Source organism: Cryptotermes secundus, unplaced genomic scaffold (genome assembly GCF_002891405.2).
Source record: "Cryptotermes secundus unplaced genomic scaffold, Csec_1.0 scaffold65, whole genome shotgun sequence".
Lineage (NCBI taxonomy): Eukaryota > Metazoa > Arthropoda > Insecta > Blattodea > Kalotermitidae > Cryptotermes > Cryptotermes secundus.
Window position 1 is genome coordinate 526,515 of NW_019731975.1, and position 26,482 is coordinate 552,996.

Here is a 26,482-nt window from a genome sequence, read left to right on the forward strand (position 1 = left end):
GAGGCGTTACAGTGGTGGCAGAGGCGGGCTGGCTCCACGCCCCCCCCTGCACCACGGCAATACAACGCATAAAACAGAGCGTCTGTATTGTTGGGAAGGCGTGTTCACAGCGCCGTTGTATGGCAATAGAAGTTACTCTATTGTTGCTTGCGTATTTGTTGCCGTGGGAATATGTTTACCGAGTCGTTGCCTAGCAATGAACGTCTATTCTGACTTCGCTGTTACGGCTTTCGGGCGTCATGTCACAATATCATCCTCTAATCTATGTGTAGCACTTCTGACTGGCCTCTTCCTTTCAGCTTTTCGGACAATTTCTGAACTTTTTCTTCTATGTGTTGAGGAGCAGGATGGAGAGCAAAAGACTGGACTGAATGACAATTCCGTAATTCATTCTGCTCTGTCATTCTATCCCTCATTGATTCGTATTCGATGGTCTTAAGAAACCACTTAGTTGCCAGCAAAACGAACATTGTTTTGACAAGAATTCTAGAAATACTTTGTTGTTCTTCTGGCTAACAAATACGTATATTTAAATCTTCTCAAACGAACAGCCAACGTTTTGGAGATCTCTTCCTCCTCCATCATCAGTATCCATGTGGTGAATCAACGGCATACGAGTATATTCATTCACCACTTCAACCCTGATAATGGAGACGGAGAATATCTCCGAAACGTTGGTTTTAAACCCAACATTGACACGGGTGATCGCCCGAGAAGACTCAAAACACTAAAGATTTTGAAAATATGTTTTTCTTTGGAGCTACAGCCCCAATTGGGTCTTAGCCTACCTCCATGAAACCCTCCTTTTCACTTCACTTTTCAAATCCTGATGAGGTCATTGGAGTTTTTTCAGTTGACCTAAACCTTCCAGCCGCACTATGGCCCTGGAGTCTACTCAGTCTCAAAGAGAAATGAGTACCAGGAATCAAATAATTTTCCTGGGGGGTAAAGCGCGGCCGGCGCGTAAGGCTGACAACATTACCGCCATTTTTGAGCCGATTGTCTAGATAATGTGGGACCCTCAACGTCTTACAACCCTATGGGCCTTCATGGCCTGTTACAGGGATAGCTTTACTTTTTTACTTTTAAGCTTCGTCTAACGTGGGAATTAGTAATACGTAGTATGTTGCTGCTTGACAGCTGATCTAGTACTGCAGCTAGTAATGTGCCAGTCCACAAATGTTTTATGGATTGTTATTCTTCACGTGTTTACAATTAACAGCAAAGCGACAAAGAAAACACTTTAAATTGCGTTTCCAAAACATACAGGAGGTGGAGGCTTTAACGGCACTGCTTCTTAACTTTCCATTGGAACATGCAAAATCAGAAGGGTTCAAAATGAACGGGATAAAATTACTTCTGGTCTACACTGATTAGGTCAATTTTTGAACAAATACACAAATAAAATAAAGAGAAACATAGCAACTATATTACACCCTAGTAATGAGGACGGCCTAACGCAAAAAAGACTGAATATTCGTGTCTCCAGCAATCACTCAAGAGAGAATGCCACTGGTCCCTATCAAGAGCCAGATGAATCCAGCCCATACCACGCAATTCTATTGCTCTAAGATCAGTTTTAATATATTCCCCTCTACGTCTAGGTCTTCTTAGTGGCTTATTTTCTTCCGGCTTTGCCAGCAGATCCCTGTTTGAATTAATTTTTTATCTCATGCATGCTACATGCCCTCACCATCTCATTCGCCTTCATTTGATGATCCTAATTATAATTGGCGAGAAGTACAAATCATGAAGCTCCTCATTATGCTGTTTTCTCCAACCTCCAATCACTTCATCTCTCTTCGGTCCAAATATTCTCAACACCCTGTTCTCAAACACCGTCAGTCTATGTTCCTCCCTTAATGTCAGAGGGAGTTTCACACCCATACACAACTACAGTATAATTCTGTATATTTTAATCTTTTCACCTCCTCGTCCCCATACGCCTTCATGGCGTTGAACTTATTTATCAAACGCAGACAACTTTACCTTTCAGTCTTTACGTTCTTAAGACAGCGCACTAGAAGAGAGAGAATTGTGAACCGAACGCCAACGAGCGTTATCAGAATTTAATTTGCTATTAATTTCCACATGAATAAAATTATGATCAGTTGCTGTCGTTCCCACGGCAGCGCAGTTGAGTGATGCACTATGCTACATGCCGGAAGGTCGCGGGTTCAAGTCCCGATCCTTCCAGCCGCACTGTGGCCCTGGGGTTGACTAAGCCTCCAACAGAAATGAGTACCAGGAATCTTCCTGCAGGGAAAGGGTGGCAGGCGCATAAGGCTGACGACCTCACCGCCATTTACAAACTGATTATCTCGAGAATGTGGCAGACTCGACGTCTCACAATCTTATGGAAGTTCACGGCCTGTTACATGCATAGCTTTTACCTTTTGTTTCCGTTCCCAAGTGTTTGAAGTTTGCTACGTTATCAGATGATCTATTGGCTATATTTATTTTAAGATTTTTTTAATGCATTGACAAGACTTCAACATATACCTTTTCCCACCCACGTGACATATGTTTCCTTCGCTGCGTTGTCCGTGCCGCGACTGTATAAAGGAGTCAGTTTGAAGGAAAGAAAGAGTGAAGAGAACGGGATACAACAGCTTACAGCGGACTAAATAGAACGATAATTCAGTCGTCGATAGGACATAGCCACGGGAAGTTAGTAGTTGAAAAGAATTAGAAGTCAGCCTGTCAAGAACTAATGTGTGATTAGAAGATAATACACAGCGAGACTGTTTTCATTCAGTTGCCAGGATACGATACGAGTAGTGAAGATTGAGAATCCTAGTGCGTGTGTAAAGGTGAACTGTAAATTGTGTAATTCAGCGATAGCGATAGCTGTATTGCTTGTACGTGTAACTACCTACACAGGACAACACAAACACAGAATAAACGTAAACAAACATACATGCCTCGAGTGGGTTTCGAACCCACGATCCCAGTGTTCGAGCTGGCGAAGACAGTTCATGGCTTAGACTGCGCGGCCACTGTGATCGGCAGTTGATTGTGTAAGGTGTTATAAATCTATCTTTCAATCCAAATCCCGTCTGTAGTCATTAATACAAGTGACAAAACCAACAATACAGCCTTCCAAATTTCTGAGGTAAAATATTGCCTGAACGCCTCGACCAAACTTCGTTATACTTTGTGCGTATGTCATGCCACATGAAGCAACCTCATTTACATATTCCGCAAGTCCCTTGGATCAATAATACAAATATTATATCCTTCCAAATTATTGCGGTATTAACCATAATGCTACTTAAGTTTCCGAACCGATCGTCATGGAACTTGGTACGTATAACCTGTCACGTGAACCTATTTAAAAGGAGCACGTCGGTTGGATCTTCAAAAAAACACATGTCACGTGATCACTATCCAGTGTCGTGACGTCACCGCGGACAACTAAGACAGAGCTTCCTCTATTGTTGCGTAACCTAACAACGGACTCTTTACCAAGAATTTCTTTTCGCGTGAACTTGTTTATCAACCCGATGTCTAGCAAAGGGTGTACATGTAACAATATCATGCTACATGAAGGCACCTTCACAGCATATATCATAATTACCTTCCATGAGTAATACCAACATTACAGCCACTCAAATTGCTTAAGCGAAACATTAATATTCCTTCAACTCTTGCACCAGAATTCATGAAACTTGGTATGTATATCATGATACCTGAGCCCATTTCAACGGCTCACTTAAAAAAGCCCTTTCATCAGTATTAGCAACATTACAGCCTTTCGAATTGTTGAGGCAAAATCTTAATATTGCTTGAATGTCTGTACGTCTTCATGAAACTTGGTATGTTTATCATGCCATACGAAGGAATCTCATTGGCGTACATCATAAATTCGCCTCATTAGTATTACCAACACTATAGCTTCTCAAATTGTTGAGATAATTACCGTAATATTACCTTAATGCATGAACCAATCTTCATGAAACTTGGTATATGTATCATGCCATATGAGGCTATCTCAACGGAGTACCACATAAACGAGTCCCATGAGTAAAAGTAATAATCTAGCCTCCAAGATTATATTGTTCTTTTGAATTCATTACGCATATGCTTTATACTAAAATATTCTTTCTGTTTCTCGTATCAGTTATTAAAAATGCAGTGAAACGAAAATAGGCGATTGGTTCTTTCCAGAACTTCTTAAATTTAAGTTAGGTCGGTCCCTAAGGCCACGCCATAGCTCAAGCGTTTAGTCGCTGGCTTCCCACCGCGGCGGTCCAGGTTGGATCCCGGGTTTGGTCAAGTGGGATTTGTGGTGGACAACGTGGCGCTGGGGCGAGTTTTTTCCGAGTACTTCGGTTTCCCCTGCCAATCTTTATTCCACCAAATTCTCCATCATCATAGTCACCCCGGGCAGGCTACAACAGGCCAGTCAGTGGCCGACGTGGCGAATTAATTTTCCGCGAACAGTTGGTGGGGTAAGAGGTTTCTTACGGCCGTGCTCAGGCGGTTAGTCGCCGGCTTTCCGTCACAGAGGCCCGGGTTTAATCCCGGGTCATGTTAAGTGAAATCTGTGGTAGTAAAAGTGGCAAGGAGGCAGGTTTTCTCCGAGTGCTTCCGTTTCCCCTGCCAATTCTTATCCCGCCAGTAGCTCCACACTATTCATTATCATTCAGGGTTGGTACAATAAGTCAACTAGTGGCCGACGTACTGTTGTGGCGCAACCCCTTCTGCCTGTTTATTATTATTGTGCAAGTTTGGGTGAGGCACCCCGATTCATTATTCTAATCCCAACGCTGTCACACAATTGCGACACCCTAACTTTTATTATATCTCACCTAATTCCCACCAGTTAAACGTATGTGGATAGCTCCTACTCTGCCCACTGACATAACCCAATAAACATTCAACATGTGAAAACGAAAACAGATATAATAAAATAAACAACCATAAAATTTGCACAACACTCTAGCTCTCATGGACATTTCCTCTTAAAATCCTTTAACCAAATTGTTTCAGACCTACACACTACAAACCAAATTTCCTATTCCAACATTCAGACAGTAAGTCAACTTATATCTTATAGCAGGCATGTCAAATTCAACTTGTACAGAGGGCCACCTCAGCCCTATAAATAATAGTCCAGGGCCGCACTTCAAAATAGAAATATACACTAAATTTCGATACAAGGAAATTTAATTGTATTTATTATCTAGGAATAATTTCAATATAATTACATAAAGTCACATGTCTTACAGTTTTAAAAAGCAAGGGAATGCCATTTTTTACAAGTATCAAACAGCTTTTCAATATGTAAAAAGAGAGATTACACAAGAAATTATGTTAGAAATAGCAAAACATTGAATTTCCTGCAGCCTGCTAATTTATGTATGCGTGAGACTTCTTGTCTTCTGGTCTGTTGGAAAATTGTCTTTAAAAAAATATTTCTACTAAAATTTTAATATTGATTTTAATATCAATTAGCTCTAAAAGTTAAGGGGCCGCACTTTGTGGCTGTGGGGGCCGCATGTTTGACACGGCTGTCTTATAGCGATCACGTGTAAATAAAATTCTATATCCTAACCATCGATTTTTCTATCAATGCTTATATATGCCAAGAAACTTAGTGAATCAAGTATTACATCCTAATACGCAACTACTGAACCAAGTTTTTATTTCTTAACCATCCATGAACCAAAACTTACACATTCCAATAATTGATCAGTGGAACAAAAGTTACCCTTAGCAATTCATTACCCAAATTTTATACGCTAAAATCATTGACAAAATTTTATCCTGACAAGCTATTAAGAAATCAAAATTCATACCCTAATCAGTGAACCGGAAATTACATATTAACAAATAATCACTGGTACGAACACAGGCAAGTCCTCACGCTTATAAAATGAAGACATCTGACTCCATCGCGTCTCCTTCCTACCTCACGATTTCTAGAGTCCACTGCTCCGAGCGACTGCTGAAGTCAGAGAACTAGCGGCTTCTTCTGTCCGAGCCCCCAAAATTCAACATCATGAAAATTCTGTTCACTCAAAATTCTAAAATCGGCGAATGCATACTGGCCGATAACCTGACTTGCGAAAGCGAGTCTTGCCTCTGTGTCGTTCACCCGATTTTTTTAGCATTTTCTGTAAACTGTACAACTTAAGCCGGATGCCTGAGGACTGTGCTGCATCTGAAGGTGGTCTCAGCACTGGGTTTTGGTTGACCAACTTTTGGTTCACCTAACTCTTTTCAATTTATAAGTCTTATGATAGTTTTCTAATAAATCAACATAAGATCTCCCCCTCGTTAAATAAAATCATACCCATTAATAACGTAGGGCACAGCTCAGTCTCATTCCACTCCGAGAAATTCATGAAGGTGATCCATCAAATTCGAGTTTGGGCCGTGGGCTAACAAGCGCTCATCGCAAAACAAATATTACGGGTACCTCGGATTTGCTGGCTCCTTTCAGACACCCTAGCCGTAAGACTCTGGAAATTTCTTGTGCCTCGAGAACGATTCTCCGGAATTATATTTTGCACATACAGTCGCCAGAGCTACGACTGGCTGTAACACAGTCACACAGCATTTAGATTGATAGTTTTATTTGATTTTTGAGGTTCGTAGCTAAAATTACAGCTAAAAAGTAAAGCTGTATCCCTGTAACAGGCCCTGAAGACCCATAGGGTTGTGAGACGTCGATGATCCCACATTTTCTAGACAGTCGGCTCACAAATGGCGGTGAGGTCGTAAATCCTACCCGACGGCCGGCCTTTACCCGCAGGAAGATTCCTGGTTCTCATTTCTGTTAGAGGCTGAGTCGACCCAAGGGCCATAGTGCGGCTGGAAGTATTAGGTAAATTGAAAAATCCACCTCATCGGGACTCGAATCCGCGACCTTCCGGCTTTTAGCATTGTGCCTAAACTAACTACGCTACCAGCTCTATCGTTAATTCAGACACTACACTAGTCGTTGCTTGGTGACGGCTCTCAATGCCGTAGATACCTCAGCTTCCGGATTCACGTCATTACTGATCGGTTACTTTCTCATGCCCCAACTGAACACAAATGGAGTAAAGGTTGCTTCTTCCTCTGAAACGTTAGTAACGATACACTGTACCAGATTACACGCCTCCACGTTCCAAAAGACGGCATTCTGCAAAGTGACAACACTGAGTACCTCGAGTCTCATAATTACGAACACCTCCTCTCAAATCTTCCCTGATTCATCATTCACACTCGTTTTACTATTCATCATTCAGCGCTTCATAACCCATGTACTTGATAGAGAGACGTAAAATAACCACACTAATTCAGTGGAGCTGAGTCCTCCTCAAGAAGCAGCCAGTCGCTCACATACTCGAGAGCGTCCCTTCATTTTATGGAACTCGAATGTTCATTATCGTTTTCAAAGGAATTTTTACAGTAGTCCCTATCCTGAGCCAGATGAATCCAGTCTATACCATCCCATCCTATTTCTCTAAGGTCAATTTTTATATTATCTTCCCACCTACGTCCAGGTTTTCTTACTGGTCTCTTTCCTTCTGGCTTTCCCACCCAGCCCTATATCTGCTACATGCCCTGCCTATTGCATCCTTCTTGATTTTGTTATTCTAATTATATTTGGCTAAGGGTACAGGTTATGAAGATCTTCATTATGCAGACGTAAAATAAGCTAATATTTAAAATAGTTGGGTGGGAGTTCGAGTCCCGGTGGGGGCAAGAATTTTCATTTGTTCGTGTCGTCCAGACTGACTCTGGGGTCCACCCAACCTCCTATCCAATAGGTACCTCGGGGGTAAAGCGACCCGTGCATGAAGCTGACCACACCTCCAGCTAGAAGCTAGGTCAAGAAAACCTAGGTCTATACATCCACTCTCATAATTTTTCGTGGCGTAGTGCAGGCATGTCCAACGCGTCGTTCGCGGGACGATTTTTGGTCGATCTCATAGGCCTACAAGGAAATTATACGTGAAAAGCATGTAAATTCACTTGTAATATAATATTATTATATTCAGGTTTTGAAGGGAAAATATGTGTTAAAAGTAGTCTGTACTTTCAATATATGTTGCTTTTACAACAAACATCATGTGTCGTGTTATTTTTAGCAATATTTTTGCTTAAAGCGAGGTACGGCGATAGGAGGGGGTGGTAGATCACTGGAAGTTTTGACACTAAAAAGTCGATCACAACCTGTTTGAAGTTGGACATGCCTGGCGTAGTGCTTAATTAGTTAAGCATGGGGACAACTTTACCTTTAACCTGGGTGGTTAATTACATTCCAGAAATCCTACATAGGCCAGCCTACATACATGACACTCTCCGCAATCATGTGAGAGAGAAATATGTAACAGTTTCAAATAGCTTTTCCTCGATATGTGGACCGTGAATGCTTATTTCTGGAGCTGTAATATTCATACAGAATGTATGGCACCTCTGTGCTGCCACCTGCCACACCTGCCAAAAACTAAAGTAGTCTGTTATCGACAACTTGAGTATCACCGGATGTTGCAGAGTTATTTTAGGCTGGTTTTCGGAAGAGAAGCGGATCTATGAGGCGAAACGTTTCGTCTGTGCCCGAACTGTATGACGCACAGCAGGAGAAGAAATTTATAGATGTATTTTTATTTTTTAAACTCCTGTCTTTAACTAGAAATTCTTATACCTGCGCGATGTTAATAAGTTGCAGGACATTAAGAAAGTCCTTCCTGCTGATTTTTCGACAAAGTATCGCAAAAAGGGACAACGCATACGTCTGGTTAAGTAAGTGCATTGATATTGTCATATATATTAGTCACTATTAGACGGGGTTTTGGATTGGATGATTGGATTTATTGAAACAGCACTCGGAACCAGAGGCAATTACAGCTTTATCGCTATTTCCACATTTCACCGTTACACTTGCGCTAGTGTTCTCAGTCTTCACTAGTCGAATCCTGGCAACGGATTTATAACAGTCTCAGTCACTTCAAAACATATATGAAGTTGTTTTTACGCAGCCTAATTCCTTTCTTGCTATTATTCTGCAGCTGCCAACTCAAGTCAATTGAATTCATCTGCTCCCAAGCTCTTATCCTGGCAGGATGGCGTCTCGAAACTCCGACTCTTCTCAACTGAACTATTTTTTTATAACCATTTTGCACGGACCACGCAGAAATACAGTCTCTCTATTGTTGAGAAGGTGTGTATACAGCATGGCGACGGAAGTTACTGAGTTGTTACTTGCATATTCATTGCCGCGGCTATGCGTTTACCGAGTAGTTGCCTAGCAATGGACGTCTCCTCTGATGTTACTATTCCGGCTTTCGGGCCTTATGTCACAATATAATAAGTCACATTTTGAAACAGCGTCAGGCAGTAGAAATGCAAATACATGGCATAAGTTTATGCTCCACACATTTCCTGCCCAATAAACACATCAGTTATTGGAATAAGTGACTCAGCTTCACAACTTTGTGGAGATACTGTGTCCATCCTGTACTGACATATGTGATGCAACGGATGTCCTATTGTTGGCGCGTAACTTCGAGAATGTTTTTACCGAGCCGTTGCCTAGGAATGATCATATGCGTCATGATATGAACTGGAAATGTGAGGTTTCAATGCATGGAAGAGAGAATTTGTAAAAACCTAGGCCTAGATGAGAAGATAATATTAAAATGCGTTGTGAAGCACTTAGTTCAGAGTTTATGGTATAGATTCCTTTGGTTCGAGACAGGGACAAGTGGCGGGCTTCTGTGGATGTTGCAGTGAACCTTCGGGTTCCTTGAAGGTCGGGAATCTTTTTATAGCTGAGAAGCTTTCGAGTTACATGGGCAGATTTGAAGGGGCAGTCACTCATAACCACAGGAGCCAGAGAGAGAGGGAGGGAGGGCTCTCCCAGCCATTAAGAAAGGTGAAAGGGAAAGCAGTTCTTCTCAGAGCCACAGTATTCCCCCCAGCCTCAAGACGGTGGGGAAGGGGCTTGCCTCTCAGGGCCTCAGTAGACAGGAGGTGCGACAGCGACCCTTACTTCCAGGGCTCTGATGCATTGCTTTCTCAGGAGTTTCTTCTTCTTCTTCTTCTTCTTCCTGTCCTTCAGAGAAAGGCAGAAGGCGTACACGGTCTGCTCAAGCAGAACCAGATCCTTCTTTCCAAGTAATAGTTAACTAAATAAATTCGGCATCGTGCATTGTGCAGCTGTACTTGTATTCTGCTTAGAGCTAGTGCGTGTTGCCGAAACACCTGGGGTTGGTCGGCTTCGTATCCATATTTATATTGTCACGTGTGTAAGTCCAATCCTTCAAATTCGAACTGATCCCACTTCTAACACCAGTTGTCACGTGTTGGGTATGTCACGCGACAAATAACTTTACGTGTGTCTCGGATTTAGCGACTCTTTATTGGACACTTACACACCTTACAATTATTATCACTTGCAGTGTCACTTGACTTCTGGCCCAGTACTCCAATGCTTGGCCGTGGTGGGAACTCAACTGTCTCTGGCGGCGGCTGTTCCAAGACTGTCTCGTTCTCAGTGCTCTAATATTCTAATACTCCAATACTCAATATTCTGTACGAAATCGAAGTCACATTGCGACTGACGGTCAGTCAGTCAGTAAGTCTTGGTGTCGAGCCCCATCTGCGGCTCATGATCAAATATTTATTACAGTTTGACTTTTACGGTCTTGCTTTTGTGTCTACTACGTACCGGTATTTATGTTGGCTCAAGTCCTTGGCACATGTCTACTTCATACCGGTATCTATATTGGTTCAAGTCCTTTGAACCTGTCTACTACGTTCCGGAATTTATATTGGCTTAAATCCTTGGAACGTGTCTACTTCATACCTGCATTTATATGGCTCAAGTCCTTGGAAGCTGTCTGCTTGGCACCGATATAAATATTGGTTCAAGTCCTTGGAACCTGTTTACTTCGTACCGGTATTTCTATTGGCTGAAGTCCTTGGCACATGTCTACTTGGTACCGGTATTTCTATTGGCTCAAGTCCTTTGGACCTGTCTACTACGTTCCGGTATTTATACTTGCTTAAGTCCTTGGAACATGTCTACTTCATACCGGTATTTATATTGGCTCAAGTCCTTGGCACATGTCTACTTGGTACCGGCATTTCTATTGGCTCAAGTCCTTTGGACCTGTCTACTTCGTACCGGTATTTATATTGGCTCAAATCCTTGGCACATGTCTACTTGGTACCGGTATTCCTATTGGCTGAAGTCCTTTGGACCTGTCTACTTCGTACCGGTATTTATATTGGTTCAAGTCCTTTAGAACTCTCTACTTCGTACCGGTAATAATATTGGCTCAAGTCCTTGGCACATGTCTACTTGGTATCGGTATTTCTATTGGCTCAACTCCTTTGGACTTGTCTACTTCGTACCGGTATTTATATTGGCTCAAGTTCTTTGGAACTGTCTACTTCGTACCGGTATTTATATTGGTTCAAGTCCTTTGGACTTGTCTACTTCGTACCGGTATTTATATTGGTTCAAGTCCTTTAGAACTCTCTACTTCGTACCGGTATTTTTATTGGTTCAAGCCCTTTGGAACTGTCTACTTGGTATCGGTATTTATATTGGCTCAAGTCCTTTGGAACTGTCTACTTCGTACCGGTATTTTTATTGGTTCAAGTCCTTTGGAACTGTCTACTTCGTACCGGTATTTATATTGGCTTAAGTACTTGGAACATGTCGGCTTGGTACCGGTATTTCTATTGGCCCAAGTCCTTGATACCTGTCTGGTTAGTATCTGTATCTGTATTTGCTGAAGTCTTTCGAACCAGTCTGGTTAGTATCTGTATCTGAATTTGCTAAAGTTCTTCGAACCTATCAGGTTAGTATCTGTATCTGTATTTGCTGAAGTCCTTGGAACCTGGCTGTTTAGTATCTGTATCTGTATTTGCTGAAGTCCTTGGAACCTGGCTGTTTAGTATCTGTATCTGAATTTGCTGAAGTCCTTGGAACCTGGCTGTTTAGTATCTGTATCTGTATTTGCTGAAGTCCTTGGAACCAGTCTGGTTAGTATCTGTATCTGAATTTGCTAAAGTGCTTCGAACCTGTCAGGTTAGTATCTCTATCTGTATTTGCTGAAGTCCTTGGAACCTGGCTGTTTAGTATCTGTATCTGTATTTGCTGAAGTCCTTGGAACCTGGCTGTTTAGTATCTGTATCTCTATTTGCTGAAGCCTTTGGAACCTGGCTGTTTAGTATCTGTATCTGTATTTGCTGAAGTCTTTGGAACCTGGCTGGTTAGTGTATGTATTTGTATGCTTCCTTGAGTTGCTACGACCGGCTTCAGAAATCAACACGTTTTCTGGTGTTGCAGGTGAAAATACGCCCGCCTGTGCGACCCATCTTAGTCCACAAACCGTATCGAGATGACGAAGGTAAGAATTAGCATAAGGTTGGGGAGCCATGCTGCACTTAACAGCAGCTTCTTTCTGTATCATATCGGAAACATTAAATCAGATATTTTAATTTTTACATTTTAGGGAGCATGGGATGAGACAAAAGTTTCTCAACAGATTGGTAGCAAGTATTGCTCGATTTCAACCTGTACTTTATTCTGTCATGAATCAAATTGTCTTTATTTATTACTCTCGTTCCCAAATATTTGAACTTTGCCACGTTTTTAAAGAATTTGTTGTCCACCAGTATATTACGATTTTTCCCGGAATTCTGGTGACCTCTAGGCAACCTTAAATTCCTGTGTATGAATGTCTGAATTTCGCATTGCGTGATGATACCATAAGTGTCTTGAAAATAGAATCTGGTGATTTTATAATGATGACATAAAGAGTCCACGTAACTAATTGACGGTAACATAACCTCGATCCCATTCAAGATGGAATAATCAAAATTATCTGCAGAAGTAGATCACGTAATTATTACAGTCTATTTATAGCACCTGTTTTTAATATTGTCACCTATTAGGGGTTACCGTGATGAGTAATAATGGCTTCTGTATTTGATGATTACATATGATGGAACTTCGATTGCAATTGAAATCTGTTATAACAGCTCACAATAAATGATTGTTTAAGACTCCCTCCATTCCTTGCTGAATTACGAGTGTTTCTCTTCCACTGTGACAAATGACGAACGAAGAATCACTGCTCACACATAAAAGTAAATAAGTAAAGCTATCCCTGTACCAGGCCGTGAACGCCCACAGGGTTCATAGGGTTGTGAGACGTTAAGGGTCCCACATTATCTAGACAATCGGCTCATAGATGGCGGTAAGGTTTTCAACCTTACACGCCGGCCATGCTTTACTCCTCAGGAAAATTATTTAATTAATTCCTGGTACTCATTTCTGTTAGAGGCTGAGTCGACCCCAGGGACATATTACCGCCGGAAGGATTAGGTCAGTTGAAAAAATCCAATGACCCCATCGGGAGTTGAACCCGCGACCTTCCGGCTTGTAGGATAGTGCCTCAACCAACTACGCTACCGCGTGCCCCACTTCTCACACATTGAACGCTTTTACGAGTCAAAGTTATGTTGAATTAATGAATGTACGAGGGGTACCCACCATTATTAGGACCACACAGGAGATCGTCGACGACCATGCCCCAAAGCAGAGGCGAGTGTACACCCCCCTGCGGACAATCCCTAGACACGGACGCCCCTAGGCTTTCTCCTGATAATGTAGCAGCAATGGTTCTGCTTTCCAGCATGGCACTGATCCACCTGCATATTGCAGGCTCTATACCAAGCTTCCCAGCAGCCTGTCTGATTATATCAAATGAGGTTTTATCGAAAGCTCCCTCTATATCAAGGAATGCTCCTAAGGCAATATCCTTGTGTAGTGCACTTTCGGTAGATTTACCCGTTTGGTTGGCATGCTGGTTTCGGTGTAGAGGATATCCTCAACGCCCCGTCCCTGATATGCCTATCCACTAGTTTCTCAATCGCTTTCAAAAGGAAAGACAACAAACTGATAGGACGATAAGCCTTAGCCTCGGTGTAATCAAGTTTCCCGGGCTTTAGGATAAACGTCACCTTATTTTTCCTCCAGGCCATGGGGATAAACCCATATTCCGCAGGCTCTATATTTGCGGCATGGGTGTGGAACTAAGAGTTCTGCCCCATGCTGCAAAAGTAACGATACAATTCCATCTGTTCCCGCTGACTTAAATGGTCTAAACGTGTTCAGTGCCCATCTGATTTTTGATTGGTTAATTATGACTTTAGCCAGGTTCCAGTCTGCCCTGTTCGTCTTGCTTTGGCAAGTGCCCAGGTTTTGCTGATCCTATCCATCGTCCAAATTATGAATCAATTTTGAATGAGGAAAGTGAACCCTGAACAATCCGTTCAATGTCTCCCTTCCTGTTTGAGTATACTGCCCGTTAGGCAGTTAAATCTTACTGACCTCATTGGTCGCCTGTTTTGCCATGATCCTCATGAGTCTTGCTTATGTTGCTTATTTTAAGGCATATATATATCTGTGATCCGATAGGGACGGCTCATCAGATACATGCCAGTTACTTACCAGGTTTCCTATGTCATTTTTCCCTAGTGTCAAATCAATAACATCCTTCCTATTGCAAACTATAAAGGTACGTTCGTTACCATGGTTTAGAATATTCAGGTTCGAGCTCACCAGAAATTCCATAAGGCTCTCTCCCCTTGGGTTAGTGCCAGTGCTCCCCCACAAGATGTGGTGCGCTTTGGCATGACATCCAATGATGAGTTGCCTTTTCCTGGTACAGCAGTAGTCTATGATGTCCCTCATCTCCTTAATTGGTGCTGGTTAATCCGTGTCGTATGGAAGTCAGACTGAAGCAATAATCAGCTCCCTGCTGTCACCTCGATACATGTATGTTATCCTTACCGCTGTTGCATCCCAAGATCAGAGCTCCAGCCAAGGCAAGGCATTAACATGATTCCTGATATAAACACAGGATCTTGCATTATTACTGGGTACAGCAGAGTAAACTGTTCCCCCTGTGTTAGCTAAGCCCTTGATTTGACCCTTGTATAGCCAAGGTCCCTGAATAAGTGCTATGTCCGCGTTACCGTCAGCTAGCTGCTGGCATAGAGTGGCTGTGGCAGCTTTGCTGTGGTGTAGGTTAATCTGAAGAAATTTCATGGTGTTAGTGATCTCTTCCAATTGGGGAGGGGTCAATTTTCATCTTATGTCCCTCCCTGTCCTCGGACTGGGTTCCGTGTGAAGGGATCCCCTGATCCACTTTGCTTTGGTCATCCAGGGGGTTGGGTATCTCATCCCCATCCCCCTCAGAGACCGAGTTAGAAGATACTGTATCTGTCACAGGTTCTGCCCGATACTGAACTTCAGGATCATTCAGCACCTTAACAGTCCCCTGTGAGAGTCCTGTAAATATTTTGTAACCGGTCCTCTGTATAATAGTATGGGAGTCCTGGTCTATGAATAAGATGAGCCTCTGGCCTTTCGACTCAGATTGATTATCGAGTACCCTCCAGTTCTCAGTATGAAGTCCTGGATTGAGGTCTGCAATCCATTTCAGCAGCTCTTCCTGATTCTGGGCAACTTTGTCCCTAATCCGGAGAGCCACTTTAACAGGCTTGCGTAGGTTCCTGGCATCAGTAGCCTTCAGCCTGGCCCCTGATTCCAGCCTGTGGTTATCAGTGGCTTTGGTGAGCCACTGACCAGACTGTTGGTCGGCACATACATAAATAAGTGCACCTCCCACTAGTCTGTATGATTTCAGGTGTGGTAGTTCTCCCTTTGGAGTCCTACGTAACACCTCCCCTAATGCTTCCAGAATGGAATTTTGGTCATCATCGGTAAGCTTGTCCTCAGGATAGGTTTCCTTGGAAATAGCTACCTTTATATTCATCAGAGTCTCCTTGTAAGTCCCTGGTCCCTTAGAGTCCCTAAGCCTTTTCGGAGTTCTGGCCGCTTCTGTAGGGGTACTGCCCTCCGACCTTGGCCTCTTAAAGTTACCCTGCTTGGACGAGACTGAATTTCCTGGTTGTTGACTGCCCCAAGTTCCTGCTTTTCTTGCCTCAGCCCTTGCCTTTTTTCAACTTCCGTGTAGCGCAGCCAGACAAAGTTTTTTTTTCGCTAGACGTAGTCCACCTACTTAAGAGTCTAGGTGTCCCAGTCCTTCTCCTGCTGCAGGTGTGTTTGAAGTACTAGCTCCCTGCAATGGTGTGACAGTACTACTGACCCCCAGGAGATTATTTTTTGGTTTTGCTCTGGCAGGTTTTAAACCACTGGTTCGTCCCTGCCTTTGGCTGAAATTTCAAAAGAAGGTTCGCTGGTTGCAACTGGGCACCTTAATGGTTCACCAGAACTTCCAGCCCCCTGTTGAAGCATTTCTCCAAGGGATCCCCTTGGATGGGGGTCCCTCTTCAGTTTAAGGTCTTTACGACCGGTTTTTAATTTGGTTCCTTTATTCATTTCGGTCCCACGCTACTCTCGGTGCCCCACGCGGTAGGAAGGCATATATACAACGGGGTGCTGCCTGGTGCACCGAGGGGATCATTCATATCACTGACTAATTACCACCCCAGTGCCATGCAGCCCTCAGCACGATGCCTCACACCTTGACTTAGGTGGTCTGGTCCTGTAGTAAATGAAACCCTCACAAGCCTCCAGGACCAAGAGTGCATGTTCAGGGGAGAGGGGTATCCCAGATGATTAATGGCAGTGCGACACCAGCTAGTCATGAGGTTGCGACCAGGGTAACCTACACGAGAGAGTCGCCCCTGGGGGTGGCCTATGAGCTCTCACATTCCCACCCCTCCACATGGGTTGGTCAAACCGTTTTAGAGTGTTGAGCCCGAAGGCTTGCAGCACCTTATCGGTACTCTAGGGAGACATCTCAAGTAGCCGAAGCTACCCCCGTGGGAGTGCTCTCCCACATTCGTCCCGGGTACACAGTAGTGATACCAAGGGTCATTATGCCGCCGCGTGGGAGGCTCCGGTCATAATGCCATTGCCCTTTATGAAAACTTGGCCGCCAGCCCCAGAAGGTCATACTGATCCAGACCCCCAAGACTGTCTTTGCCCGGCGGGACCACGAGGAGGTGTCCCAAGGCTGTGTCCCAACGCATCCCTTGTCCATGATGCGTCCCCACCAAAGACACAGCCGTGTCTCGGCCAACCTCACCGAGGATGGCGTCATTACCACTTGTAACATGTGACATAAGAACGCCACAGTTACCTCGGGATGAAACCCAGGCCGCCTCAAAGTTATGTTACGACGGACAATGTCACCCAGCCTGTCTTGGAATAAAGCACCCATCTGGAGCTTAAGACCAGGTCTTTATTACTGTCAGACTTGTTCATGTGAGTGAGTGAGAGAATGGATCTCTCGTTTAAAATTGCTGCTGGTCCTCGCCAGCGCAGTCATTCTAGGGCCAGAGTCCCGTGGGACTCGCGACCATATTTTGCTGTCTCACATTCGAGACTTCCCTTTTCGTCGCCTCATACGACTCGCAGAACTACGGTGGAGATATTCGACCCCGCCTCCATACGGGATTGTCTTTATTGATTTTATGAATATGGTACTTTTCCGAGGTATGTTTTACCTTCCTTCCCGTTGTTATAACATCCAGAGTATCTGCTTCGATTCCACGTGTATGTTTACTGTTCATTATATATGGTATGACAATAATGTTCTCTAACATATCGCGATAAATGTGTTGCATATATCGCTGTGGTCGCCTTCAAAGTACTCCCCTTAGTAAGCGATGCCAGCGCCTCGTCCACCCCTCAAAACAATTTGGAACTGGTTTTGTGGATTGGCCTGAGACAGTAAAATATGGGCACGAGTCCCATGGGACTCGGACCCGAAAATGACTGCCCTGGCGAGGGCAAGCAGCAATTGCAAACGACAGACCGCCTTTTCGTCAGAGAGAGCGTCCCACATCAACAGGCCTGCAACTGTCTGACGGTAATAAAGACCTGGTCTTAAGTCCCAGATGGGTGCTTTATTCCAAATCAGACTGGCCGACTGACCGTCGGTCGTACGATAAGACGCAGGCTGAGTAAAGACAACCTACATATTGAGACGCGTTGCTAGGCAACGGTAGACTGAACATGTTCCCGAATGTTACGCTGACCACGAGAATAGACGTCCGTTGGTGGACAACGGGTTCGATTACCACGGTTTTACAGACGTATCTGACACAGTACAGACATAAACAGCGGTACTGGATCCCTCGAAGGCGGTGACTTCTATGCGGTTCTCCCGAAGTTGTGAAAGGAGTGGAATTTGCCAGACAGAGCAATGTGTCAGTCGCAGACAAGTAATTAGAGAATTGTGAGCCGCGGGAATTAATTAATTAGCCAGATTCAAAGTTCAAGAGACTAGAGGCCCTCAAGATTCAGACAACAGACGTCGATAAGGAGTCCAATGTCTGAGCTGTTATAATCAACTGTAACTGCAATAGAGACGCCCAGTAAATCCAATCATCAAATTCAGAACCCACAATTATTCGTCAAGCAGTCACCGAACACGTGACAATGTGAATGACACATACATCGACACACATAACGCCATATTCTGGGCATTACACGAGCTTTGCGCAAGATGGCAACACACGCATCCCCACTTAAACTATAAATGCGGGATTGGGCATGCACTAGTACAAAAGCAGGGTGAAGAACTTAATATTCAGCAGGGCATACGTGAGTATAAAGAAGTATAGTAAAGTAGAAAAACACAAAATATAGCAAAATTAACATTAAGAGTAATATATTCTTTACATATTGAAGATCACGACTGCAACATACTACACAGACACCCACGCCGCTGCGCAAGTAAACCCGATCAGGGAGACCTCTAACAATGTCGTCTGCATGAAGGGACGACGACCCCAAGCAAAATATTGAAATTTTAACTAGCTTTATTGGTTTTAATTAAAGTTCATTTATTTTAAATTAAGAGATATCGCATTCACATGTGATATGAGAAGTTGCACCATTTAGTGTGACAATTTTTGCGAATTAGAAACAACTGATGATGGCCGTGTACGGCCGAAACATGTTGTGAGAAGGAAAGGGGACAATAATAAGTTGCATTGTACACAGACATATACTCCACGATAAAGCGATATGTTAATGAAACAATAATTACCATGTAGATCATATGTACCGGACGCTGCTACGCAACGTAAGGACGGCTCTGTCAGAACTGTCCTGGCACACGTAGTAGCTTACCGTATGAGACCGAATATAAAACAACTTCTCAAACAAAACAAAAAAAAAACTCCATGGCCTGTAGTCCACAAGCGAACTATGCCGACAGAGGGACCGCCGCTTGTCGGCGAAGTTAGTGCCAAATTTAGCGGATAGAGGGTGTCGCGTGGTCAGAGCAACGGATTACCACGGCCGTTAATCTCCGTTTTCTAGACCGGAGCCGCTAATTTTTCGATTCAGTTATCACCTCAGTTATCCTCACGAGGCTGAGAGGACCCCGTTCCAGACCCCTTATTTCTCAGAAAATTTGGTAGCTCCGGAAATCGAACCCAGGACCTTTGGACCTGTAGCTAGGAACTCTGACCACTAGACCACAGAGGAGGTCTTTCCAATGTGAAAACCAGAAGAAAAAAAAAAGGTTTGTTTTGGACAGAATTGAATATGTCATTTACTTCTGAGGACAGTAAGCGAAAAGGAATAAAAGTTATAGGTCACGGTGGCCGTGCGTTCTAAGACATGAACTGCCATCGCCCGCTAAAACGTTGGGATCGTGGGTTCGAATCCCACTCCCAAGGCATTTATTCTGTGTTTGTTTTGCCTTATGTACAGTAGTAGGTAGCGGTCTGCGACGGGCTGGTCTCCCGCCCAAGGAGTCCTACTGACTGTCTGTAAGATGAAGAAGCCGAAGATAAACGAAGTGTTTCATAAATGCCCTATGCTCGAAGTGGGAGAAGAGGAAATATGGGTGAATGAATGAAATATATTTAGAGGACTTTTCACAAATATCATTACAATTAGCAATTATAATTCCTCATAACCACCTTCTTCAAATTTATTCTTAAAGTACCCGAAAATAAGGCTGTCCCTCTTCTCTAAGACGGAATGTTTTATATACAAACCCCGGGATAATAGACCAGTTGTGTACGGTGCTTCACAGACTGGGCTTCACCCATTCAAGGTTTGGTTCTAGGTTTGCCTATTCAACCGCGCTTTCATTGTTACAAAAAAGAGCTAAAACGTAAAGCTATCCCAGTAACAGGCCTTGGAGAACCACAGGGTTGTGAGACGTCGAGGTTCCCACAGTTTCTCTAGACAGTCGGCTCACAGATGGCGGTAAGGTTGATAGCCTTACGCTCCGTTCGCCGTTTATCCCCCCCCCCCACAAAATTCCAAGCATCCTGTTCTCTTTGGGNCCCCCCCCAAAGATTCCTAGTACTCATTCCTGTTAGGGGCTGATTCGACCTCAGGGCCATATTGCGGCTGGAAGGTTTGGGTAAACTGAAAAATCTACCTCATCGGGAATAGAACCCGCGACCTTCTGACTTGTAGCATAATGCCTCAACCAACTGCACCACCGCGTGCCCTCATTGTTACAAGGAGCCGGAATTTTGCAATCAGTATAGCGACTGACTACTCGTTGGACGGCCGAGGGGCTGAAGTTCGAATCCCAGTAGGGGTAAGATTTTTCTCAACTCCACCTCGTCCAGACAGGTTCTGGGGCCCACCCAGCCTCCTATCCAATGGGTACAGAGGGCTGTCTCCTCAAGGTAAGCGGCTGAGGCGTGAAGCTGACCTCTGACCTGGAATTAGTATCGAGGTAAAAAAATACATGGATATATGCATCCACTCCCCCATACGCCTTCATGTCTTTGTGCTTAATTAGTTAAGCACAGGGACAACTTTTTTTCTCTCTCTTGGCACTACAGCCCCAGTGGGCCTAGGCCTACCTCCATGAACTCCGTTCACTTCCGTTTTTCTAGATCTTACGCATACGGTAGGACTCCTGGGGCGAGTGATCAGCTCGTCGTAAGGCCTCTACCTGTAGACAAACACAGAAAAACGCACACAAACATCCATGCCCTGAGTGGGATTCGAACCCACGATCCCGGCTTCCGAACGAGCGAAGACAGTGCATGCCTTAGACCGCTCGGCTACCGTGACCGGCACAGGGACAACTTAGCCTTCATTATTATAGATCACGTAGCGCAAATTGATGTGGTGATTACTGAATAAAGAATAATGGAAAGGATCTGGAAGGAAGCGGTCTTGACCTGACGGAGGGCAGTAACCCTACTGAGGAGAGACATTAGAAACGTCAGTTAAGACAGCAGGTACCTTGGCCGAGTTCCGAACCTTGAACTTCCCAAGTACTAAGCAACAATGCCTAGCCATTTAACACTACGTTTGGTCCCACATAATTATTGTGGGTTAGAACCAGCCGAAACGTGAAGCTAACACATGTCTCTCGATGCATGACATCTTTCTTCACATCCCATACTCACCTTCACGCTCACCGAGAACAGTGACTCAGTCGGTAACGTTACTGATTTCTTAGACATATTCAGGAGGTTTCCAGTTAGAATCTTGGCCACGACACCGAGAATCCTGAGGTCTGTCGTGGTTCTCTCAGTCCCTTCAGGCGGATGCCAGAAAAACTTTAAACGGTAAAGCTAGTCCTGTATAACAGGTCGTGGAGGCCCACAGGGTTGTGAAACGTCTAGGGTCCCACATTTTCTCTATAAAATCGCCTCACAGATGGCCGTTAGGTTAAGTAAAGCTATCTTTGTAAGAGGCCGTGGAGGCCCATAGGGTTATGAGACGTCGAGGCTTCCACGTCTTCTAGAAATTCGGGTCACAGATGGCGGTGAGGTTAAGTAAAGCTATCCCTGCAACACACCGTGAAGGCCCATAGGGTTGTGAGACATCTAGGCTCTCACATTTTCTCTAGAAAATCGGCTCACAGATGGCCGTGATGCTAAGATAAGCTATCGCACTAACAGGCCGTGAAGGCCCATAGGGTTGTGAGACATCTAGGCTCTCACATTTTCTCTAGAAAATCGGCTCACAGATGGCCGTTAGGTTAAGTAAAGCTATCTTTGTAAGAGGCCGTGGAGGCCCATAGGGTTATGAGACGTCGAGGCTTCCACATCTGCTAAAAATTCGGCTCACAGATGGCGGTGAGTTTAAGTAAAACTATCCCAGCAACACACCGTGAAGGCCCATATAGGGTTGTGAGACATCTAGGCTCCCACATTTTCTAGACAACCAGCTCACAGATGGCCGTGATGCTAAGTAAAGCTATCGCACTAACAGGCCGTGAAGGCCCATAGGGTTGTGAGACGTCGAGGCTCCCACATTTTCTAGACAACCAGCTCACAGATGGCCGTGATGCTAAGTAAAGCTATCGCACTAACAGGCCGTGAAGGCCCGTAGGGTTGTGAGATGTCGAGGAGGCTCCCACATTTTCTAGACAATCGGCTCATAGATGACGATGAGGTTAAGTAAATATATCCTTGTAACAGACCGTCGAGGCTCCCACATCTAGACAATCGGTCACAGTAAGGTTGTCAGCCTTACGCGCCGTCCGCCCTTTACTCCCAGGAAGATTTCTGGTGCTCATTTCTGTTAAGAGACAGTGAAATCCAGGGCCATAGTGCCGCTGGAAGGATTAGGTCAATTAAAAAATCCAATGACCTTATCTGGAGAAGAACCCGCGCCTTTCCGGCTTGTAGCAGGACCCCTGTTACTTCCGTCCACTTCCTTTCCAGTTCGCTGACGGCTGAATTCTCTCCAGTGTTGATAACGCTGCTACATAAAGTACGAAGAAACCTTCACAGTGTGAAGCATCACACGTGTCCGCAGACTCAGGAGTAGATATAACGTCCCGCGGGACAAACGTGTCACAGTCTCCGGCATGTCATGTCCGTATGAGTTAGCATGAAATTTGATAAGAAGTATCTGTAAGGGGTGGGCCTTCTCGGCACTTGCACCGCTACCTACAGTGGTCTGTTGTGCTTATGATAAGGAGTTACTGGGAGTGGCCAGACAGGAAGGCGATGAAATAAGCACATCTCTTGGCAAGAAATAAGACACACAGGACATAGTAAGTTTACGTATGTGTCATACATCAATAAGTGGTTTAATGGATACAAATGTAGTAGCGTTTACGAGTACAAGGCAGTGACTACTTCAAATGTCAGGTATGCTTGTGTACTGGAAATACTGTTCGTCTTTAATAGAACCGGTTATTGTTTTCACTTCGTTTTCGATAATACGTGTATTTAACTTGAGAGTTAACTGTTTTGAATAAATGCGGTAAGTTAATGACAAAAATGAAGGCTAAAAGTTGTAACACATACTTTTTTGTTGTGCTTTTATGCTGCGTATGCCAGAAGTACGTGAACGGAGAAGTTCATGGAGGTAGGCCTAGGCCCACTGGGGCTGTACTGCCAAGAAAAAAAAATGCCAGACGTACATGCTATTTGCCGCACAATTTGAAATAATTGTCTTTATCATATTGCCAGCATCTAGACTAATATAGCGTCGCATGGTATGATCGAAGAAAGTTTAATTGAAAAGGATTTGGAAGGCTGAAGTCTAATGGTTTAATCGAGGTACTATCGAAGCATTTGTCTGGCGGGACTGAGGTGAGGTAGAGCTATCCTTGTAACAGGCCGTGGAGGCCCGTAGGATTGTGAGACGTCGAGGCTCCCATATTTTCCCTAGAGAGCCGGTCCACAGATGGAGGTGAAGATATTATTTTACACGCCTGCCGCCCTTTATCCCTAGGAACATTCTTGGTATCCATTTCTGTTAAGGGCTTAGTCGACCCCAGGGCCATAGTGCGGCTGGAAGGATTAGGTCATTTTAAAAATCCAATGACCTCATCGGCAATCGAACCCGTGACCTCAACCAACTACGCTAACGCGTGCCCCTTTTCCACCATCTGTGAGCCGACTGTGTAGAAAAGATGTGGGAGCCTCCACGGCCTGTTACAGGGGTATCTTTTAAATAACCTCACCGCCGTCTGTGAGCCGACTGTCTAGAGAAAATGTGAGAGCTTCGACGTCTCACAACCGTATGGGATTCCACACCCTGTCACAGGGATAGCTTTGCGTTTTAGGATAAGCATATCAGGATTCATTTAAAGCGTTAATTTTCCTATACTCGTATGTTTTCTTAACTTTGTTGATTAACATTATAGCATTCTCGTATATGTGTATATATAGAACATATCTGAGAGTACGTCATCATAAGACAGGGACGTATATGGTTATGTCGTCATTAAAAAATAACTGGATACCCTTTTCAACTTAGAATGGGAATCACCGGACGTATCGTAAAACACACAGGACTTTCCCTCAGTAGGACAGTCTATTCGAGGTCTAACGTACGCTCAGAAGTGTGTAATAGCAAAGGTGTTTAAAACGTACGGCCGATTTCTACGAATTACTGGACAGCCCTACAGCAGAGTTCCTTAATATGTTAGTCATTCGTTAGGTTTTCTAATATTCCTTTGGAATACTGCGGAGGCACAAGTCCATGAGTCATTGCTGTCATTACATTTCAGTGTCTCCCATCAAATTCTAGTGCCAACTTTGTCGACCTCCCCGCCTGCCAGACACGCAGTATTGGAACGTTGCTGACTTGCATAACATAGAAAAAAGCGACATTCACAAAGCAAGCGGACTCCGTTCGGGAAGCGCTCTTTCTTATTTATCAATGTTTATTCAACCACGATCTCGGTAAGCGCAGTCGCCTAGGCTTGTAGAGCATCAAATAGTAGGATTGGGGAATAATGAACTGGAAAGAATATGGAATGAAGCGTTTCGTGACCTGAGTTGAGGTATTATCCTGTAAATATGCCAGAGGGTACTCAGGAAAACCAAGAAATACCTCAGTCAGGATAGTGTTCCGGCCTGGATTCGAACCGGGTACATGTAAATATAAATCACGTGTTTCAGCTTGATCAAGTTTGCTCGTTGTTCTTCCCTACCCTGTCGTGGATCTGGAAAACGTAGGAGACATACGAGAATGAATTCAGACGTTTAATGTTTGACGTGTGCCAGTTATGGTTAGAATCGTTGAATACGCTTAGCTTGTGCCGTGACGTTGCGATCATGTTATTCCATTCTTGAGAGTGTAAAAATATTTTCGACCTAGCGACAGCCATGTTGGTTTCTGTCTTTGTCTACGTTCTAGCTCTTATCACGTGCTGTGGCTCCTTCAGCTTCACACCATTCTCACTAGAGGGCAAGAACGTGCTGAAAGCGGTTGGCAGGCTTCGCTAGTTACTGTACTCGACGTCAGATCACACTGCTATGTAGTTTCGGCGAGGAGGTTGTAATCATGGTAGTGTTTCCGGCCGTCTGGAGTAGTGAATGGTAGTAGGGGTTTTTAACCATTATAACCCTCACTAAGTAAAATGTGCATGGCATGTAATATATGTACTTAGCGGCCTCCGTAGTCTAGGGGTCACGTTCCCACCTCATGACTCGTGGTACTCGGGTTAAAACCCGACGGAGGTCGTCGAATTTTTAAGGGCGGAAAAATTCAGGGAACAAGTCCTCCGGGAGGGACTTTAAGCCGTGTGTCCCGTGTCGTAGCTTTACGGCACGTAAAAGAACCTCATATCTCCAAAGGAGGTCACTGAGCCAAATTCAAGGACGTTTTCCGCCCAACAGTAGTCTCTAACGCCTCTGATAAATGGGGGAAGCATTATAGATACCGCCAAGCCAGTGGAGGCCGAACTCGCTAGCTCGGTCGGGCTGATGGTACGCACCAATATCGGTAGGGTATAGAGACTGGTGATGAAGTAGAACAAGTGTATGACGCAATTGAAGAAATTCTTCAGGAAGATGGAAGAGGAGACACAAACAGCATCATATTGGGAGACTGGAATAGCATTGTTGGAGAGGAACCATATCAGAATATTGTTGGATCACATGGACTAGGAAGACGGAATCACAGGGGTCAAATGCTTATTGACCTTTGTGAACGAAATGGACTGATTGTTACCAACACTTGGTTCAAGAAGCCAAAGAGAAGAATTTACACATGGAAGGCACCTGGGGATTGGAGGAGGCATCAGCTGGACTACATCCTTGTGAAACATCGATTCAGAAACAGTGTGAAGGATGTGAAGACGCTTCCTGGGGCAGATATTGACTCTGACCACAACTTACTGGTTGCCAAGTTCCGAACCAGGTTGAAGAAAATTATAGGATTTCGAAAGCGCAGACCCAGATGGGATTTGGAGAAGTTATATGCTCAAAGACAAAGCGTGCAAGAGACCCTAGAAGAGAAAATCGGTGCAAGTGAAGGTGAAAGCGGAAATGCTGAAGCGCAGTGGAACAATATAAAGGAATGCATGTTAGATACTATCAGTGATTTGGTTGGTAAAGTTGAGAAGATAGCAAGAAAACCATGGGTTACACAGGAGATGATGAGTAAAATGGAGGAGCGAAGGAAATGGAAGAATGTCAACAATGAAGAAGGCAGGAGGAAATACAGGAGACTGAGGAATGAATTGAAAAGAGCCACGGACAGGGCCAAAAAGGAATATCTTGAGAAGATATGTAATGAGATTAT

General features: G+C 44.2%; 1 protein-coding gene across 4 annotated transcripts in view; it reads left to right on the forward strand.

The window, feature by feature from the left end:
• The window catches only part of LOC111867348 (putative protein kinase C delta type homolog), a 182,263-nt gene that overhangs the window by 38,566 nt on the left and 117,215 nt on the right, over nt 1-26,482 (forward strand). For 2 of the 4 annotated variants that reach the window (XM_023857125.2, XM_023857124.2), the window contains exon 2: nt 12,302-12,362. In XM_023857125.2, coding sequence (XP_023712893.1) covers nt 12,302-12,362 — 61 coding nt within the window. Of the gene's footprint in view, nt 1-12,301; nt 12,363-22,947; nt 22,995-23,030; nt 23,092-26,482 lie in introns of those variants that run through there. The other 2 variants (XM_033752650.1, XM_023857126.2) reach the window with 2 other exon arrangements.